Source organism: Cibotium barometz, chromosome 23, assembly GCF_041138505.1.
Source record: "Cibotium barometz isolate CiBa-2024 chromosome 23, ASM4113850v1, whole genome shotgun sequence".
Lineage (NCBI taxonomy): Eukaryota > Viridiplantae > Streptophyta > Polypodiopsida > Cyatheales > Cibotiaceae > Cibotium > Cibotium barometz.
In genome coordinates, this window is record NC_141068.1 from 1159668 (window position 1) to 1179418 (window position 19751).

The following is a 19751-nucleotide window of genomic DNA, read 5'->3' on the forward strand; positions in this document are numbered from 1 at the left end:
TATTGGGGCCACCACTTGCATTACTAAAGCATTATTGGTTGCATGACATTGCCATCAATTCACTATAATGACATCTTGAGCTTCAACTTTGTTAACATTGGGGAGAGACTTAGTGTTAGAAATAAACTTTTTTTCTAACTAGTTAAAAAGAGGACTACCTTCAAGCCCAACTAGCTAGATTAATCATATTTATAACTAAAATTTTGAAATTTTGAATCTTTAAATTCAAGGCTAGGCAAAATTAAAAATTTTCTCAATTTGAACCATGAAAAGTACACTAAAGGATGGTTTTTTTCTAACACTGGAGAGACTTACCTAGTTTGTCACTTACATTGCTTTCACAAGTGCCTCAATCGTCTAAAGACTCAACACTTGCTTTAGCTTCTTTCTTGATGCTATATTGTGTGTAACTTGCAAACCCATCAATCATGCATGTCCTTCCATTTATCTAGCGGTTGCATCAAAGTTTGTGTGCATTCATGGTGGTTAAGTATATGCGCATTCGTGCTTCTCATGATCTTATCATTGACTTGCCACTATCGCACCCTTGTACACAGTACATTAATGCATAGATTAGTCAACAAACTTCAAAATTTTGAATCTTTAAATTCAAGGCTAGGCAAAATAATAACCGGTTTTTCTCAATTTGAGCCGTGAAAACTACACTAAAAGATGCGTTTTTCCCAGCACTACAGAGACTTACCTAGTTTCTCACTGCTTTCACAAGTGCCTCAATCGTCTATAGACTTAAAACTTTCTTTAGCTTCTTCCTTGATGCTTTGGATTATATTGTGTGTAATGTGCAAACCCATGCACGTCCTTCCATTTATAGCGGTTTGCATCAAAGTTTGTACGCATTCATGGTTCTCATGTTGATCTTATCTCGCCGACCCTTTTATTATGCCCCCAATGTCTACTTTTTCTATTAATTAATCAAGATGTTTAAAAAATAAATTGGTGGACCTTAGGTTCTTTAAGATTTTAGACCTTTGACACACAAGATTTGGTAGATTCATGTCATGATGTTGATGTGAAATTCTACATGGCTTTTTGACACGTGTCCCCTCTCATTTTTTAAAAAAATATCCTTTGCACACTACTCCTCAATTTTGATTTGGCTGGATTTTTTAAAGATTTTGATTGGACATTTTTCATGGTCTTCATTTAAAACTTTTGACATTTGGCATGGTCTTCTTTTAAAGCTTTTTTTAAACTGCAAATTAGATAGCTCGCATGGAGTTTCAATCAATTTTTAAAAAGCTAAATAGTTTTTTTTGTGGCCTGGCTCGAATGTCCTATATATAATATAAAGCGCGTTGCGTTTGCCACCACGTGTCGCCACCTTCTCTGCGGTTTTCCACCTTCCACGTGTCGCCCTCACAGGTTGCAGAGCCACCGCCTCCAGTCGCAGGTTTCCAAAGCTGACAAACTGCATGGAGCCGTCGTTCGTCAATGCAGGTGTGCATGCAAGCGCACGTCCTCCTCCTCTTCCTCATTCAAATTCATGCAAGCGCACGTCCTCCTCCTCATTCGACCATCGTCCTCCTTATCCTCCTCGAGCTATGCAAGTTTATGAGCATCGTCCTCCTCCTCAACCTGCTGGACCCTGGTAATGAGTTGACGGCTGAGCTCTCTCTCTCTCTCTCTCTCTCTCTCTCTCTCTCGTTCATGTTTCTTTATATTGCAGGTTGCCGACGTTCTGCTCCTCGCGCCATCGTCCTCTTGGCCCTTGGCAATGTGGTCTACTGGTGAGCGCTCTCTCTCGCTCTCCCTCTCTCTCTCTCTCTCTCTCTCTCTCTCTCTCTCTATCAAGTTCTTATGTCCTCTTTGTATGGCAGGTTACCGATGGGTAGGCGGTGTTCACCAACGACGTTCTGCTCCTCGTGCCATCTTGAAGTAAGTCTGTACGAATCTAGTCCTTTGTTGACTCCTACGTATGCATGTGTGTGAGAGAGACAAGCGCCATGTATACTTTTTTGGTGGTGGTGCCGAAGATCGGATAGCAGCTCCTACATTGCTCCCTCTCACATACATGATTGACACAAGAGCTTTAAAGCAATCACTCTTTTTGCACGTGTGAGAGAGAGAGAGAGAGAGAGCCTGAGAGAGAGTTGTGCGTATGCGTGTGTGTGTTTGCACCGCGTTCTGTGCTCTCTTTTTTTTATACGTGTGTGTGTGTGTGAGAGTGAGAGAGAGAGAGAGAGACAAGGAGCAGCCTTGCACCATGCAAGCTTCAATGATTTGCGCTATGCAAGCTTCACTCGGTTAGTCTGCGCACGTGTGTGAGAGAGAGAGAGGAGTTGTGCATATGTGTGAAGGGGTTGGCCACAGAAGGGGCCACCCAAGGCCAAGAGGACCAGGCGAGGGCAAGAAGCACCGTGGCATGGTCGTAGGCAATGAACTCTCGGGAGAAGGGGAGGTTGTCGTCATCCTTCCTCATCATCACCAGCAACCACGGCCTCCTCTCCTCCTCTTCTTCTTCTGCAACAACAGAGGACAAGGCTTGCAGGAAGGCCTGCGCAGCATGGCGTCCCAACCCGTGCACACCAGACGTAACTGGTACAGCTTGCGAAGAGGTAAAAAAGCTAAAACTTCAAAATTATTCGTATAAGAAGGAATTGCAATGGTTTAAATTGGCAAGCTTTGCAAAGGGGAAAGGTTAATCAAAATGATTAGTAGGAATTGCAACGGTAGAGAGGTTTTAGACACCTTAACTTTTTGTTGGTCTTTCCAAGAGAGAGGCAGAGAGGTTTTAGTATGGACCATCTAATGTCGTAGAGGTTAAGAGGTAATCAATTTCCTACATGTCTTCTTAAATTAGTGATGCCAAACTTATATAGACAACTATGTGAATTAAAAAATCTTTGATTAATGAAGAGCTAAAGCAAACACATACAAACCCCCAACACTCCTTTTTCTACAAATTAAAAACGTGCATGAAGTAAGAGATGTTTGGTCGGTATCTTATGTGTACGTGTGTAGTGCATGAGTGCAATGGATGTTGAATATAGAAACAAAGAAGTTCAAAAGATTAAGACCAGTCAACTTTTCTTTTCAATTAATAATTTCAGCTACTAAAAAGGCCTCATCCAGAGCTTTCAACAATTAAAAATGTTTCCTTGCTTTGTATTTTTTCTACTATTTGTCCTCAACTTATATTTTCTATAGATCTATAATGTTCATTTAAATCCTTGCATTATTCAAAATGCAATGACGTATCAAAACCAGCACGGCGTTGCCTTGACTTATTTGTAAGAAAGAATTGACACACATTTTATATCTTGCTTCTCATATTTTCTAGTCTTCCCTTTCACGTTTTTAGCATGTGTGTGTGTGTGTGTGTGTGTGTGAGAGAGAGAGAGAGAGAGAGAGAGAGAGATTGTGTGTTTCTATTTTTTTAATAAAAAGCGTTGTATATTTGGAAACCAAATCTATGTGTGGTGAAAAGACGTACTATGTTTCTTTCTTTCTTTTTCTCTCTTGCTTCGCTTCTCATATTTTCTAATTTTCCCTTTCACATTTTTGGACTATGAGAGTGTGGGTGTGGGTGTGTGTGTGTGTGAGAGAGAGAGAGAGAGAGAGAGAGAGTGTGTGTGTGTGTGTGTGAGAGAGAGAGAGAGAGAGAGACTGCGAACTAAAGTATATGGGGTCAAAAGCCATCATGGGATCACATGTGTACGCACATATACACACACGCACATGCATGATAACATAAATACACAAACATGTACATATACATTAAAGCCATCATGGAATCACATGTGTACGCACATATACACACACATGCATGATCACATAAATACACACATACACACACAAACATGTACAGATACATTCATATGGTGTAACTTTGAATTTCTTAGTAATTCTATATGAGTATTTTTTGTATGTATCTATAAGATTAATGTATGCATGTATGTATGTATGTATATATACATACATACATTACATGCATGCATTACATGCATGCATATATGTATGCATGTATCTATAAGAGTGTATACATGCATATATGTATGCATGTATACATACATATATAGACAAATCAAAAAATTATCATTTTCAAGTTACACCCTTCATTGTTAGAGGAGGACCCTTCTTTTAAATATTCATATTTTTTTTAATGTATATGCTTTTTAATTTTCATGTTTTTTTTGTAATTACATGTGTTTATTTACATATCACATCTATGTATATAATATACATCTATATATACCTTAGGCATACATCTTACCTTTTATGTATATATGTATGACTGACCAGATGGAAGAGATGTATGACTGACCAGATGGAAGAGATGACACGCATTTTATTTGAGCACATGAGCAACACTCTTTCCTTTGAGGAAAGGGTGAATTTAGCTATAGAGTTTGAGCATCGTTTTTTTAATGGGGGATGGGATGGTCCATCCCATCCAAAGCGCAAATTCATTAAATATTAAATATGGGTATATATTAAATATTAAATATGGGTATATTTTTTCTTTTGTGACTATTGGTGCTAGAAGGTTTCTTTAAGTATTTTAATATTTTTTTAATATATACTATCTTTGTTTCTCAGTCCTTTTCTTTAACTCTCCCTCTTTTGCTCACTAAAAAAAAAGATCATGATTGTTATTTAATGTAAATTTTATTTATGTTTTATGCAGAGATATGTCATTAGACATATTAAAGTTGATCTACGAAAATAATAAATTGTTGGATACGCTCTTTTTTGACGAGATTCCACAATTGGGTTTTTCTAGATAGCATGGATACAAACCCAACCCAAAATGGAAAGTTTATGGATGTGATGCCACGGTATATTTATATAGTGTTATATCCCTATATGTTAGATGAAAACCCCAAGCTCCTCTTTATCAAAGAGGCATTAGGATTACTATATGGATTCTATATTGTGGGCAGCACATATAGGAGCCCTGAGGAAAAGTGCTTCATTTTTAGGGAAATACTGAAGTGCATTCTGAGAAGGAAATGATGAAGGTAATGATGTAAAAATCTTTGACGTTATTAATGGATGTCTCTCTCGCTTCTCTCTCTCTCTCTCTCTCTCACACACACACACACACACTCTCTGACTAATGTAACACACAAATAGTTACTCTTGCCTTTGAGAAATCGAGAGGAAGAAAAAGAGAGACCATAAGTTTTTGGTTGTTTTGGTTTGTGTGTGTGATTGTGTAGAGGCAAGGCACAAGGTCGCTAGCCGACAAAGTTGGTGGTTTCGAATATCATTCTCTTCAACTTGAGGTAGGTTTTATTGTTATCCTTTTCTCTATATATTTGTGTGTTTGCAGTTAACTTGTGATACATAGAGAAAGAGATTTGTTTATGTTGATATGTTTCATTAGCTAAGAGAGAGAGAGAGAGAGAGAGAGAGAGAGAGGACTATATATTGGATGAGGGTACTCTGAGCTACACTTGCGGTTCAAAGTAATTAGTGGGGGAAAGCTAATACATCATATGGCAGCCATGTGGCCATTTGTTAAGTAATTTTGATGATATATCTTCTATTACAAAGAGAGAGAGAGAGAGAGAGAGAGAGAGAGAGAGAGAGAGAGAAGACAACACATTAAAATACTTTGTATATCTCTTTTTGTCTCATTGTTTTATAATTGATAATTGGAATGGCAAATGTGAATGTCATAACGTTTTCCGTGTTTAATATCTTAGTGGTGCACATAAATAGTGTTTAATACCTTAGTGGCAAGGTTGGCTAAGCTAGAAATTTTTCAATTATTAGACCATTGCGTTTGATTGTAGAGAGAGCTCTAGAGAGAGAATATATGACTCTTTTAGAATAATTATTTTAGTACTTTGACTATATTAGCATTTAAACAACAGAGAAATGTGCTTAAAAAGTAAAGAACTTCTTTATGGTTGATTAGGCATTTAGAGAGGAAATTATAGGACTCGCTAAGAGTATACATTGTTTTCCTTTACAACCAAGAGGTATCTACATGTATATAGTGTCGGTATACAGCGTTATAAAACATGTTTTCTAAGATATAAATAGATTTTGTAGAGCCTTAAGATGTTCATTTTGGATTTTAGCAAATGGAGATCATGAATGATAACAACGGCTCAAATGTCATAGTAGATGCGTATGGACCTTCCAATTCTAATGTAGCTTTGTCTACCCCGCCACAAAGCTGATGAATGTTTGTGCTGTGAAACACCTTACTCGATCAAGGTCTCCATCAGGACATCCAAGCGCTAAACTACAGACTATTGTGGACATATGCGAGCACACTCAGAAAAATGAGCAAGGAGTTCCTAGATGTCATTTAGGATGAGGTTTGTGAAAGTGAGAGATATGAGAGATGAGTTGATAAATCATCTTCATCGCGTTCTCGATAGCAGTGGTCGCATGGAGGCCAACCAACTAGACATAATTTCCTTTATGAAAAAATTGCATATTGAAATTGGGGAGCGTCTAGTTAGATGCACTAGGGAATGTAAAGAACAAGTACGAGCACTAGGCTTGGAGGTATTGAGTCTAAAGATATCAGTAATTGACTCAATGCTATTATGAAAAAGATGAGTCGTATGTTGGAAAGCATCGTAGTTGCCTAGAGATTTTGTAAGAGTATGATGTTTTTGTTCTAGAAAAAATTTGTATTCAACTTCATTGCTTTGACTCTCCATATGATATTAATGAATTCTCTATTTTCTCGAAGTCTTTATCTCCCTTTCTATTTTATTCTCGCTTTCTTTCTCTATCTCTCAACGTGTTTTATAGCTCTATATTTTTTTTCTTGCTCTCCCTCTCTCTATCTCTCTTTGGAATAATGCCTTTGTTAGCAAAGAAAGATGAGGGACGGAGAGAGATCATCACTTAGTAGTGTAAATTTGATTATATTTGTTACACTTTTCTATTATAAATTTCTCTAATAATTACATTATGTTTTCTAATGTACAAAGTCTATCCTTGAGAGTAGGATCACAACAAAGAAAGACAGAGGTTATCACTTATTAGTGTCAATTGATTGTATTTGTTAGATACTTTCCTATTATAAATTTCTCTAATAATTACATTATCTTTGCTAATATTCAGAGTCTATCCTTGAGCGTGGGCTCATATGTGTGGTATACATATCCAGATCCTACTCTCAAGGATAGTCTCAACGTTTGCTATAATATAATCATCATTGTTTACCATAATCTATTTAATTTTCATAGCTCAATTGTAAATCTTCCATCTTGAAAAAAACAAGCAACATTATCTCTAATGATCGAACTATTAGAGTGTACAGATGTATTATGATATAAAAACTTATTTCTTATAGTTTTTACGTTTAATTATAATGTTATTGATATATATATTTTTAAACAAAAAATACTTCATATTTTAGAACCTAGATTATTGCTAAGTTTGTATGGTCCAGATGCTTACAACAAGAGCTTTGTGCTGTGAAAAGCCTAATAAGTTAGATTTTCGATGCATAGACACTAGACATTATAGATTTGCGGTTTACAAGCCTGTTCAAATGCAATTTGTCTCAAAAGTTGATCCACCAAATGAGTTTTGTAAGGTTATATTTTTCGGCTTTTTTATTCTTTAAAATTATATCTTACAATAACTAATGTTATTGTCTTTAAAATTATATCTTACAATAACTAATGTTATTGTCTTATATATATTTTTTGGACAGATGGAGACCAGGAGTATAGACCTCCAAGGAGAGATAATGTAGTTGCTCGAAGATTGTTTTAATGGTTTTCTCACTGTATGTGGTTGTCACCACTACACTTGGTTGGAATGCTAGATATACATGTATGTCAAGTCTAGTGTTTATTCAAAGTATAATGTTTTAGGAGCTCTAATATTATGACAAGCATGGTGTGTTCATATATATATATATATATATATATATATATAGGTTGTAAAGTTTGAGGACCATAAGGTCCAAAGTGAGCTTCAAATGTAAGGCCTTTTCCTCGTCTCCCCATGAGGACGAGAATACTCTTGCCCGTCGGGGATGGGTCATGCCACTAGTTTGTCTAAGAGCAAGACCCTCTCTCTCTCTCTCTCCCCCTCCCTCCCTCGCTTCTGTATGGGAAGACTCAAGAGGACCCTCCCTCGCTTCTGCGATGTGAATGGCTCTCTCTCTCTCTCTCTCTCTCTCTCTCCCACCCCCCCCCCCCCGCCCCCCTGCGGACCTCTAGCATACGCAAGCTTCTATGATTCTGCCTCTCCCTCTACTCTTTGCACCCTAGCAGGACAAGCAAGGGTGCCCTTTTCCTACTGGTGGTCTCGCCCCAATTTCTCACACGGGTCTTTTTTGCTGTCCGCAAGCTAGGAGGTTTTTGGAGTAAGGTCCAAAGACCTTATACTAAGGTTTGAAGACCTTAGTATTAAGGTCTTGATCTTAGTGTTAGGCCTTTTGCATTAATTAATCAATGCAAAAAGACCAAACAGGTAATGCACTTTTATAGGTAATGCAAAAAATACATTAATTTCAATCACAAGTCTCAGTGTGTGTGGCTTAGCTATGGGTAAAAGCTGCTTCTATTCTATGATCCACATTCAAAACACACCTACCTACCCTGATGCCTTTAAAACTTGTGCTAGCCACATAAAATTTTAGTCCAAGGCACAGAGGATCAACTCTGCAAATTGAATATCAAAGGTAGCTCACAACAAAATATTGGATTACAAGTCGATAATTCAAATAACACCCAATCTTGTCCACTAGTCAATTTGCGGACATGTATAGTTCCAAGTGTTACAAGCAAGCTTAGTTGCACAAGACAGCAAAGCTCAAGAGGTGTATCCAGTTGTCTGTTTGTGTCCAACTGTTACAAGCAAGCTGTCAAGTGTGCAACAAAGCTAAGTTTGAGAGGGGCGGCCAAAAACTCAAATGCTCAAACCACCTTGATCCATGTGACCTGGCCTTCATATTTAAGCCTTGTATAAACCTACTTAGAATATAACAAGGCTCGCATGCCCCAGTCAAGTACCCATCTGTCATTCCATCATTGTATGCTTCACACACTAGAAAAACTCAATGCAACAGGACCCATTGCTGGAAATGCAGTGTGTGGTTTTGGGTGCGTCAGTGTCACTTACAAAACACTGATTGGCTACTACCAACCTCGCCATGGAATGACTGGCCTCAAGGGCCCAGCAATGTGCGGCTTCAGATGGGCACTAGTCAGCAGATGACTCAGCTCTTCACAAATAAACTCAATGCTGCAGGACCCATTGATGTAAATGCACACATTGGTTTTGGGAGCATCAGCGTCACCTGCAGAACACAAGAAAAGCCTGATTGGCTACTACCAACCTCGCCATCGAATCACTGGCCTCAAATGCCCAGTGATGAGCAGCTTCGGATGGGCACAAGTCGGCAGTTGACTCAGCTCCTCACAAATAAAGCAACAAAAAGCTTTTGTAGACAACCACTATCTTCTCCAATTTCATTACTATTGAATGCTCACTATAATACAAACCTTGAAATAGCCATTGGCATAGAAGCCAAGAAATGGCAATAGTGTGTCCCCTTTCTTGAATAAATATGTAAAAAGTTAGTACCGAGAACGTTTTTTGATCTTTGCATCAGGTAGGTGAACATCTTAACCTCTCGCTTCAAAAGATAGGGTTAAAATTGGGGAACTCAACTGGTCCCCTCACCTCTGACTCCTGGCTTTGTGTCACCAAATATCCTTTGTCGAAAATCTTCCACCATCATGGGAAGGCCAGCTTTCAAAGAGATTTTTGGTTCCCATCCTAGCAAATTCTTTGCTTTCGAGATGTCCGGCTTCCTCATATGTGGATCATCCTCAGTATTCTTGCGGAATTCAATCTTAGCACTCGGATCAATAACTTCTTGCACAACCTGAAAAGTTGTCCTTTTGTCAATAAACAGTGCAAGTTACAGCAAATCATACAATGAAGATGCGAGGAAACTGTCAATAGGCAGTTGATCAATGCCCACCTCAGCAAGCTCCAGCATGGTAAATTCTCCAGGGTTTCCAAGATTGAAGGGTCCGATGTGTTCACCCTCCATTAGACGCATTAAACCTTCCACCTTTGAAGCACAACCAAAACTCATGTCAAATGCAAGTACACCAGACATGGAAACATAACCCAGGTAATGCTAGTAGGTTGAACTAGATTTATGATGATACATCATGAACAAGAGATCTTATGACTATTGAAACCAAACCCCCCCCCCCCCCCCCCCCCCCAAAAAAAAAAAAAAAAAAACATACACACAAGTGGGCCAAAAGGGACGGATAGGTGGGGTTGTTCTTACAAGATCAGAAACAAATTGAAAACTTCTTGTTTGTTTGCCATCCCCGTAAACTGTCATAGGCTCCTTTCGTAAGGCCTGCCATGGATAGAAATACCAACACATTGTGACACTAGCTGAGTAATACTAATTCAAATTCATATTGCAAGGGGTAAGAGAGTGTGAACCTGGGCAACAAAATTGCTGACAACTCGTCCATCATCAATACACATTCTTGGACCATATGTGTTGAAGATGCGGGCAATGCGAACCTGTCACCATTCCCAGGAGAATTAAAGTTTCACTACCTTGCATGCTCTATTGCAATACAATTATGAAGAAAACAGCACAGAACTCTCTCTCTCTCTCTCTCCCCCCAAGTCAGAAACGTTTCAAGGTTTTTTAGGTTTCACACAAGCTTGGCAATAAAAACAATACGTTTTGAAAAATCAAAATAAAACAAACTTAAAAAAATACTTAAAGATTAAAAAACAAACCAACACACTCTCTTGGAATGCAGAGCTTCTGCCGCTATCTGCACACATTTCCCTCGTATTTCAGGGATGCCTTGACATCCACACTTTCCTCTCGCGAAAAAAAAGATCATTACCCTCGCCACCTTCATCAGCGACGTATGCAGGCATTGGGAGGACTGTGGCGGAATGTGATGCAAGTGGGGGTTGTATAGGAGCAGTTTTGCAACAAGAAGGGCATGTGGTTGTCAGAATATGCAGCAGAGATGATGACAATATCTGAGAACACGAGCAAGTGCACTGCAGAAAAACACAGCAATGGAGAAGGAGAGAGAGAGGCCTGTAACTCTGCTCTATATAGTATATACACAAGAAAATCCCGAATGACTGATACAATGGAATGGGGACCATGGGGCCATTTTATATGGCCCAAAGTACCCAGCCGGCCTGTGCAAAAGCTGCCGACAGCCTCACGACTGGTGACATCCAGTCGGCCAGTACTAGAAAGGTCCACGACCTGTGCAATCCAGTCGGACGGCTCCCAGAAATGAACACGTGCATACTGGTGCAATCAGCCAACTACTGGGTCATCCTGCCATCACAGGGCAGCCACCCATACCATGGAAAAATAGAAAAAAATGGGCAAAAAAATATGGAGAGTGGGAAAAAATGAGAAAACACCTAATAGCGGGCACACCCACAACAGAGGCCCTGGTGTATATGTACAGACAGGAGATGACTTCTAACACCCCCTCTTAGCTCCTAGTTGTGAAACCAACCCCAGGGAGCTAGAATGCCGTCGGAGCAATGCCTGAGATAGCGACTTCATGAAGAGGTCCACTGCACTATCCTCCGTCGAACAGAACTCTAGCAAGATGTCATCAGCAACGATCTTTTCACGAACAAAGTGCCTCTGGATGACCAAGGATTCCATCAGTGGAAACCCAATCCTGCCAAGTAACCTCTACAACCTCACCACCTCGCAAGCAGCACCACAAGCAGCCCGGTACTCTACCTCTATCGACGACAAGGCAATAGATGGCTACCTCTTACTGCTCCATAAAACTGCTCCTGAGCCGAGGGTAAAACGGTATCCTGAAGTTGATCTTGTCGTGTTTGGATCTCCTCCCCAATCTGAGCCACTCCAACCTTGGAGTCGAACTCCATCCATCAATCCCCCTCCTATGTAAAAGAGTCCAAGATCCTTCGCATGCTGCAGAAACCACAAGATATGCAATCCTGCCTCCCAAAGAGTCATCTGCAAACATGAGCTCAACAGCCTCATCAGGAAGCTCCCGTCCAATCCCAAATCAATGAACCATTCTGCTTCCGAGTCAGAGAGGCACCATACTGCTCACAAGGATCAACAACTGCTACGGTGGGATGCCAAGTCCTAGAAACCTGGTGAAGACCACTCAAGGCCTTCGGAAACCTGTAACCAACCCCCTGTGAGTCCAGACCCACAAAGCCTGGAGAATGAGCAACATCCACCTCCTTCTGCAACCAGTCAACTGTCACCTGCCTGGCTGTCCGAGAGGTCCCCGTGGAAAGAACTTTCTCATCTACAAGAGTTTCTTTGTCCCGAATACTACGAGACATCAGAGCATAAGTTACCTATAAAGTTTCCGCCGACTGACGAACACAAGAACTACCAACATCTGTCCTGGAAAGTTCCTGCCAATTGCTGCCATCAACTGGCAAGCTATCCTCCATGTGGTCACGGAAAGCCTGCACCTACAACGTATCCACACTTAAGTGGCCATTACCAGACTGCCACTCATCACAAAACTGAGGACCTAGGAGAGAGAGTGCTGAAAGTTTGTAAACTCCATTCTCCACTCCGCCTTCCCAAACTATCTGGCATGTTGCCTTGTCCCGGAGAGCAACAAAATGCTCGTTAAACTCCACCCGTACGCCAGTCTTGCAAACCTGATGCACTGACAACAGATGAAAACCAAGTGACGGAACATACAACACCTAGGAGGAATGCTTCCCCCCTTTGCCATCGGGAACTATCTCTAACCTACCCTCACTGTGAACTGGGATAGTGGATGTATCCCCACTAAGAATGTGACCGGAATACCTCCAGAGACTCCCGAGTATCCGTAGTAGCGACGAGTCCTCCAACCTCCTCCCTGCCCGAATAAAATGAAACATCGGTGTCCATCACCTCCAGGTGCACAAATGTTGGAGTCTTCACGGTTGCTGCTGAGGATTCTTCACCCTCCTCGATATTCAGCTTGGGACACTGCCTTCAATAGTGGCCTTTCTCGCCACAATCATTATAGGTCCTCTCTACCTTCAGTTTCTCGCGGTCTGAGTCGGACTTCTTCTCAGAAGACTTCCCCGGAGAAGCCTTCCCTTTACCCTTGTTACGGCCTTTCGACCGTTGGCCAATTAAGGCCTCCGAACCTCCGCCCTGTGGAGGATTCAATAATCTTTCCTCCTGGTCCAAGACCATGGACACAAGCTCCTCCCACATGATGGTGTTGAGCCTACCACTGGTAATCAAAGATGAGTAGAATGCTGAGTACTGAGAGGGCGAATGCGACAGCAACGTTATGGCCTACCCCTAATGATATCTCCTTCCTAGCTTGAAGAACTTCTTGCTGAAGAGCTTGCAACTTGTTAATGTGCTTCCGCATCATCGATGACTTTGCAGGGTTCATAACCCGCATCTGTACTTCCAAGGAAATCCTTTTCATGGTCGATACCCTGTTATAAAGAGAAGCCAAATGCTGCCATATACCTCTGGCCAGCGTCATATGCTTTATATGATTGATTACCTATGGTGTGCAGTTGAGGAAGATGAATGAACGGACCTTGGCATTGACACGATCCCACAATTGTGCCTGTGCCTCGCGTTCCTTCCGTATCGAGGGTAACTCCCCTTCCTCTACCTCCGACCGTGGAACCCCAACAACAATGAAATCAGCAAATAAGACTCCAGAACAGATTCCATCATTACCTTCCACATGCCGTAGTTATTTCCGTCCAACTGACGGTCCACTGGGAACGTGGGGAGTGTCGGGATCTTCACATGTCTCTCAGCCATCTCAAGCAGATCTGCCATTGTGGGGATGTAACTGAAAAGGGTGGGTGGGTGGGAACAAAGAAGAACTTAAACTTGCAAGTGGCTGTCCAGCAAATCAGCCCGCCTTCCTCTTGCTTCTCCTCTTCCCGAACAGTCCAAAACAGTCCACCAATCAGCAACACAACAGTTCCCCTCTTGCTCACACAATTTCCAAGATCTATCAAGAGCCTAGGGCTCTAATACCATGTCAGAATATGCAAGGGAGATGATGACAAAATCTAAGAACACAAGAGCAAGTGCACTGCAGGAAAACACAACAATGGAGAAGAAGAGAGAGAGGCGTGTAACTCTGCTCTATATAGTATATACACAAGAAAATCCCGAATGACTGATACAATGGAATGGGGACCATGGGGCCATTTTATATGGCCCCAAGTACCCAGTCGGCCTGTGCAAATATAAAATGGCCCCAAGTACCCAGTCGGCCTGTGCAAAAGCTGCCGACAGCCTCACGAGTGGTGACATCCAGTTGGCCAGCACTAGAAAGGTCCACGACCTGTGCAATCCAGTCGGACGACTCCCAGAAATGAACACGTGCATACTGGTGCAGTCGGCCAGCTACTAGGTCATCCTGCCATCACAGGGCAGCCACCCATACCATGGAAAAATAGGGAAAATGGGAAAAAAAATGGAGTGGGAAAAAATGAGAAAACACCTAATATAGGCGGGCACACCCACAACAGAGGCCCTGGTGTATATGTATAGCATAGTTGTTTCTCATACTGGTACGAATGGGTTCGTACCGTACGGTTCGTACGGTACGAGTTTCCCACCCTCCCGTCCCCCTCCCCAAAAAAAAAATCCTAGAAAAAAAAAATTCCAAATGCTTTTAAAAAATATAGAAACGCTGCTTAACAAAGATCCCAAATGCTCGCAATACTTCACAACTTTCGTGTCCACTCAGTATTCCATATGGGGTTGTTGACAGACCTAAAAAATCTGGCGAGGTAGACTGGTAGTGTACACTTGATTGGTAGGATGAGAGAATCTTGCTACATCACTTGGAGATCCCTGGTATAGGTAGGCTAGACAGTTAGATTCTCAAGTTATGTACGAGGGAGAAGATTTGGACATGGCCATTTTGATCTAGAGAGGAGTCCCTAAACCTATCACCCTAGATGCACTGCCTGTATTTGTGCAAGGACGTCCCTTAGTCATAAACGCTACACTGGGAGACCTTTGGTATTGCATTACCCATCCAGGTTCTTTTTTGGAGACAATCGGGAGATCCAACTGGGAGAGACACATATCCATGTTCTGGTTCCTCACGCAGTGTAGACTCCTCCCCTCCCAACCTTCCCTCACATTCAAGCTTGAAGCTCCATAGGTTGAAAGTGTTAAAAAAAAAATCGTATTTTATCGTACGGTATTCGAAAATTTCATATCGTACCAAAAATTCCCGTACGGTATCGTATTTTCGTACCGTGACAACTATGATGTATAGACAGGAGATGACTTCTAACAGTGGTTTCCTTTGAGAGCCGAAGGTTGCAACATGCCAAGAAACACTTACGATTTATGAGAAAGAACTTCTAGCCATGATTCATGTCCTTACTTCATGGAAGCATTATTTTCTTGGGAATGATTTCATGGTGAAGACAAATCATCAAAGTTTGAGACATTTTTTGACCCAAACTAGGCAAACTTTTTGTCCATGTTTCATTTCCAGATTATCCACACACCTGGAAAGAAGAATGTGGTTGTAGATGCTCTATCTAGGAGACCACACGTACATTCGGTGACCATTGCCTATCATAGAGAGTTGGATTCCATGAGAGATCACTATGTGCATGATGAGGACTTCGGTGGGATTATGCAAAAGCTAGAGGATGGTCTGATTGTTAATTGTTGGACGACTCACACTCATACACAGCAATGCATCCTACAGATTAGGGTTAGGTGCAGGGAGAAGAAGCTCACACAGAAGAGAGAGAGAGAGAGAGAGAGAGAGAGAGAGAGAGGGAGCCAAACCCCCCCCTCGGATAGAACAAACCAAGATCTAGGGTACCCTGAAGATAACGAAAAATGCGTTTGATTGCTTGCCAATGCTTTGTGCTTGGGTTGTGCATGAATTTGCTCAACAAAGACACACCAAAAGATATACCAGGTCTCGTGTTACACAAGTAAATGAGGCATCCCACTGCCTGGCTGTAAATGCCGGCCTTAAAAGGCTCTCCAATATCATGCATAGTAAGCCGTACACCTGGTTCTACTGGAGTAGAAATGGGCTTACATTCATCCATGTGAAACCTTTTTAGCAAACTTTTTATGTACTTAGTTTGTTGCATAACAATGCCATCATCTCTATGCATAAACTGTATGCCGAGATAGTAGTGTAAATGCCCCAAATCTGACATATCAAATTCAGCTTTCATATTTGAAATCTGAAATTTGTGCTTTGCTAGTCCCTGTTATGAGCATGTCATCTACATACAAGATGACTATGAGAATATCGGCACCGGTTTTCTTCACATACAATGTGCTTTCAGCTGGACTATTCACATAACCTTGGCCAGTTAGATGAGCATGTATTTTATCATACCAAGCTTTTGGAGCTTGCTTTAACCGATACAATGCTTTGTGTAACCTCCATTCTTTATGTCCTCACCAAGAACTACAAAACCAATGGGCTGATTTACATATACTTCCTCCTGTAAATCTCCATTTAAGAATGCAGTTTTGATGTCCAATTGATGCACTTTCCATCCTTTATGTGCAGCCAATGCAATCACTGATCTTATTGTAGTCATTCTCGAAGTAGGAGCAAAAGTCTCCTCATAATCTATTCCCTTTTTCTGAGAGTAGCCTTTAGCCACAAGTCTTGCTTTGTACCTATCAATAGTACCATCAGACTTCCTTTTGACTTTGTACACCCACTTTGTTCCAATGACATGCTTGTCTTTCAGCAAGTCCACAAGATCCCAAGTATTGTTCTTCATGATAAAAGAGATTTCATCTTGCATGGCTTGCACCCAGTGCTCATTCTCATGTGCTTCTTCATAAGAAGAAGGCTCTTCTGAATCAAAGAGACCACCCATGGCTAATGCAGACTCCCCATGATGCATATTCAATGCATGGCTGGAACTAGTCCTTGTTCTACCTGTGAGTGGAGCTGCAAGTTTGCTTTCTTGCAAAGTTTTCAGCAACCATCTTGGCACCGACTTGGCTGTGTCTATGGCTGTTTGCTCTTCCCTGACAAGATCTTCTACTTCTTCCAGAGAAGGGGGCTGGATTTCTGGCTGTTCCACATGTTCTACATGAGGATTTTCTTGTGTAGGGGTTGTCTGATCTAAATCCCCCCTAATTGCAATGGGTAATAGTCCATAAAACATGTCATGTATGCCTGTATCATGACTTTTATACAAGTTGTACATGGGCTGTACTGAATTTTCAGCAAATACCACATCTCTACTGACAAAAATCGTGCGTGTTGTTGGATTATAAAGATGGTATCCTTTGCTCTCATTGATGTAACCCACAAAAATGCATTTCATTGCTTTATCATCTAGCTTTGTTCGGAGTTGTTCTGGCACATGTGCATATGCCAAACACCCAAATGTACGCATATAATCACTTTTGGCTTTCGGCTATACCAAGCCTCAAATGGTGTTATGGTTTTCAAAGCTTTTGTTGGACACCTATTCAACACGTGAGTTGCACACATTATAGCTTCCATCCGAAAATTGTGAGGAAACTTTTGTGCTTTCACCATGCATCTTGCCATCTCCATGAGAGATCTATTTTTCCTCTCAGCTACACCATTCTGCTCTGCAGTGTATAAGGCGCAGTACATTGGTGTTTGATGCCTTTTGAAGCATATAATCCTTGAATGCATTTGGCATGTATTCTCCACCTCTATCTAAGCGGAGTGTTTGGACTTTACATCCACACATATTTTCAGCCATTGCTACAAAGTGTCAAAAGCATGTAAACAACTCTGCTTTCGCTTTCAAGGAGTAAACCCAAGTAAACCTGGAGTAGTCATCAATGAATGTGACGAAATAAAGATGCCCCCCTATGGATGGTGTCTGCATTGGACCACATACATCACTGTGTGTGAGCTGTAATTTACTTTCAGCTCTAACAGCTCCATCCTTGGGGAATGATTTTCGATGCATCTTTCCCAAAATACACCCCTCACATACATGTCTTGTTGGAGACTCAAGAGGCGGCATATTATCAACCATATGATGCTTCTGCAAAAGCATCAAACTCCGAAAATTTACATGCCCAAAACGAGCATGTCATAGCTCTGCATCATGCATAGCAAGAGTGTGGGCAGCCACTGTATTTGTACGCTTGTCATAGCTGTCCAGCTTTTATAAGCCTTTGTATTGTGTTCCAGAAGTGACTATTTCATAACCCTTTGATGGGTCTTTTACCAAACACTTCCCATCTTCAAATTCAACCTTTAAACCTTGGTCGTTTATGGCTGAGACGGAGAGCATTATCCCTGGAACATACAACACATTTGTCATACATATATTGGCACCATTGGCTGCAACAAGTATGACATTGCCAATTCACTTTATTGGATATGTGGTATGATCTGCACATGATACAGTGGGGCCATTTGAAGCATAAACCAAGTGCTGAGATACATCTTTGCATGAAGTGATGTGGCTCGAAGCACCACTATCAAAATACCATGATACATCCTGTCTATCAGATGCAATGCAAGACATATCATTGTCTGAAGCACTTGGTGTGTCATCAGAAGAGTCTGCTACTGCATTGCCTGTATCTTTCTTTTTCTCTTTTGCAATCAACTTTCTACATTCATTGATGTAGTGGCCAGGCTTATGGCAGTAGTGACATCTGCCCTTCTTTTTAGGACATGGAGTCACCCTCATCCATAGAAAATTGCCTCTTCAAGTAGGCAACTCTTGCCTCCTTGCGAACCTGATACATTGCTTCCAATGTGTCCCATGCAAGCTTCGATGTCTTGCAAGACCGAATGTGTGGAATAATAGGCTATCAAGGACATGGCCTGTGCATCCCTAGAGTCTCTTGTTGTCGGCTGTATTTAACCCCGCGACTGAGTAAATGTCAAATAAGGTGTTGTCACTTCACATGTGTGGTCATAACTATTACCGATTGATCACAAGATGCTACCGACTAGATGCTACATGCCCTAAATGCACCTAAAGCTGCCTAAGGAGGGATTTAGATCTTGGATTAGCCATGGTACTGCCTTGTGTGCGTGGCATCCCCTCCTGCCGAGCTTGATGACAGGAAGAATCAAACTTTTTCTGTCTTCGACTTTGGATGACTCTCATCATCCCTTGACTGCTTTGGGATTCCAACTTTGTCATACTTACGTCCCTCGCAACTTAACTGAATCTCCTGTTCAGCCTCTAATTCCACTCCATGACTATGCATCTATTCCAAATTTGTCCCCTTGCATGCATACCCTCATCCCTGAACCATAGTTGCATGAAACCGAAACGGCAACGATAACAACCGGCCTCTAGGAAACAGCAATGGCTCAAAACTAGGAAACGGAAACCACTAGGAAACGGTGGATGTATGATACATAATATAAAAATAATGAGAAAATTAATAACTAGGGAAAAGTTTGAGTACACCATCATAATTTGAAATAAATAGTGAGCAAAATTTGTAGAAAATCACTAAACGAGCACTAGATGAGACAAATCAATGGGTGATTTTTTATTCGTGTCACCATTTGGTCCCTCACCCGTCTCGACCAGTGTTTTATACACTAGGTGGAACCAAGGTGTGAACGGGGATCTTTTCACAAAAGAAAGCAGGAGCATTAACCGGCAAGGTTTTGGCCTGAAAGATGGCATTTGGACAAAAGTGGCATGGGATTTTCATCATTAAAGTGATTAGTTAGTGTTTTCATACACTACTAGCAAAGGGGTGGACATATTATTATTTGGGCATGGCCCAAAAAGTCAATAAAAGCCTGGAACCCACCTTT

General features: G+C 41.3%; 1 protein-coding gene across 1 annotated transcript in view; it reads right to left on the minus strand.

The window, feature by feature from the left end:
- Positions 1 to 9392: 9392 nt before the first annotated feature.
- The window catches only part of LOC147625525 (UDP-glucuronic acid decarboxylase 2-like), a 36707-nt gene continuing 26348 nt past the window's right edge, over positions 9393 to 19751 (minus strand). Inside the window, exons 4-7 of the mRNA XM_086817021.1 lie at positions 10426 to 10509; positions 10262 to 10336; positions 9941 to 10033; positions 9393 to 9841 (exon numbers count right to left, since the gene is read on the minus strand). Coding sequence (XP_086673147.1) covers positions 9620 to 9841; positions 9941 to 10033; positions 10262 to 10336; positions 10426 to 10509 — 474 coding nt within the window. The 3' untranslated portion in view covers positions 9393 to 9619. The remainder of the gene's footprint in view (positions 9842 to 9940; positions 10034 to 10261; positions 10337 to 10425; positions 10510 to 19751) is intronic.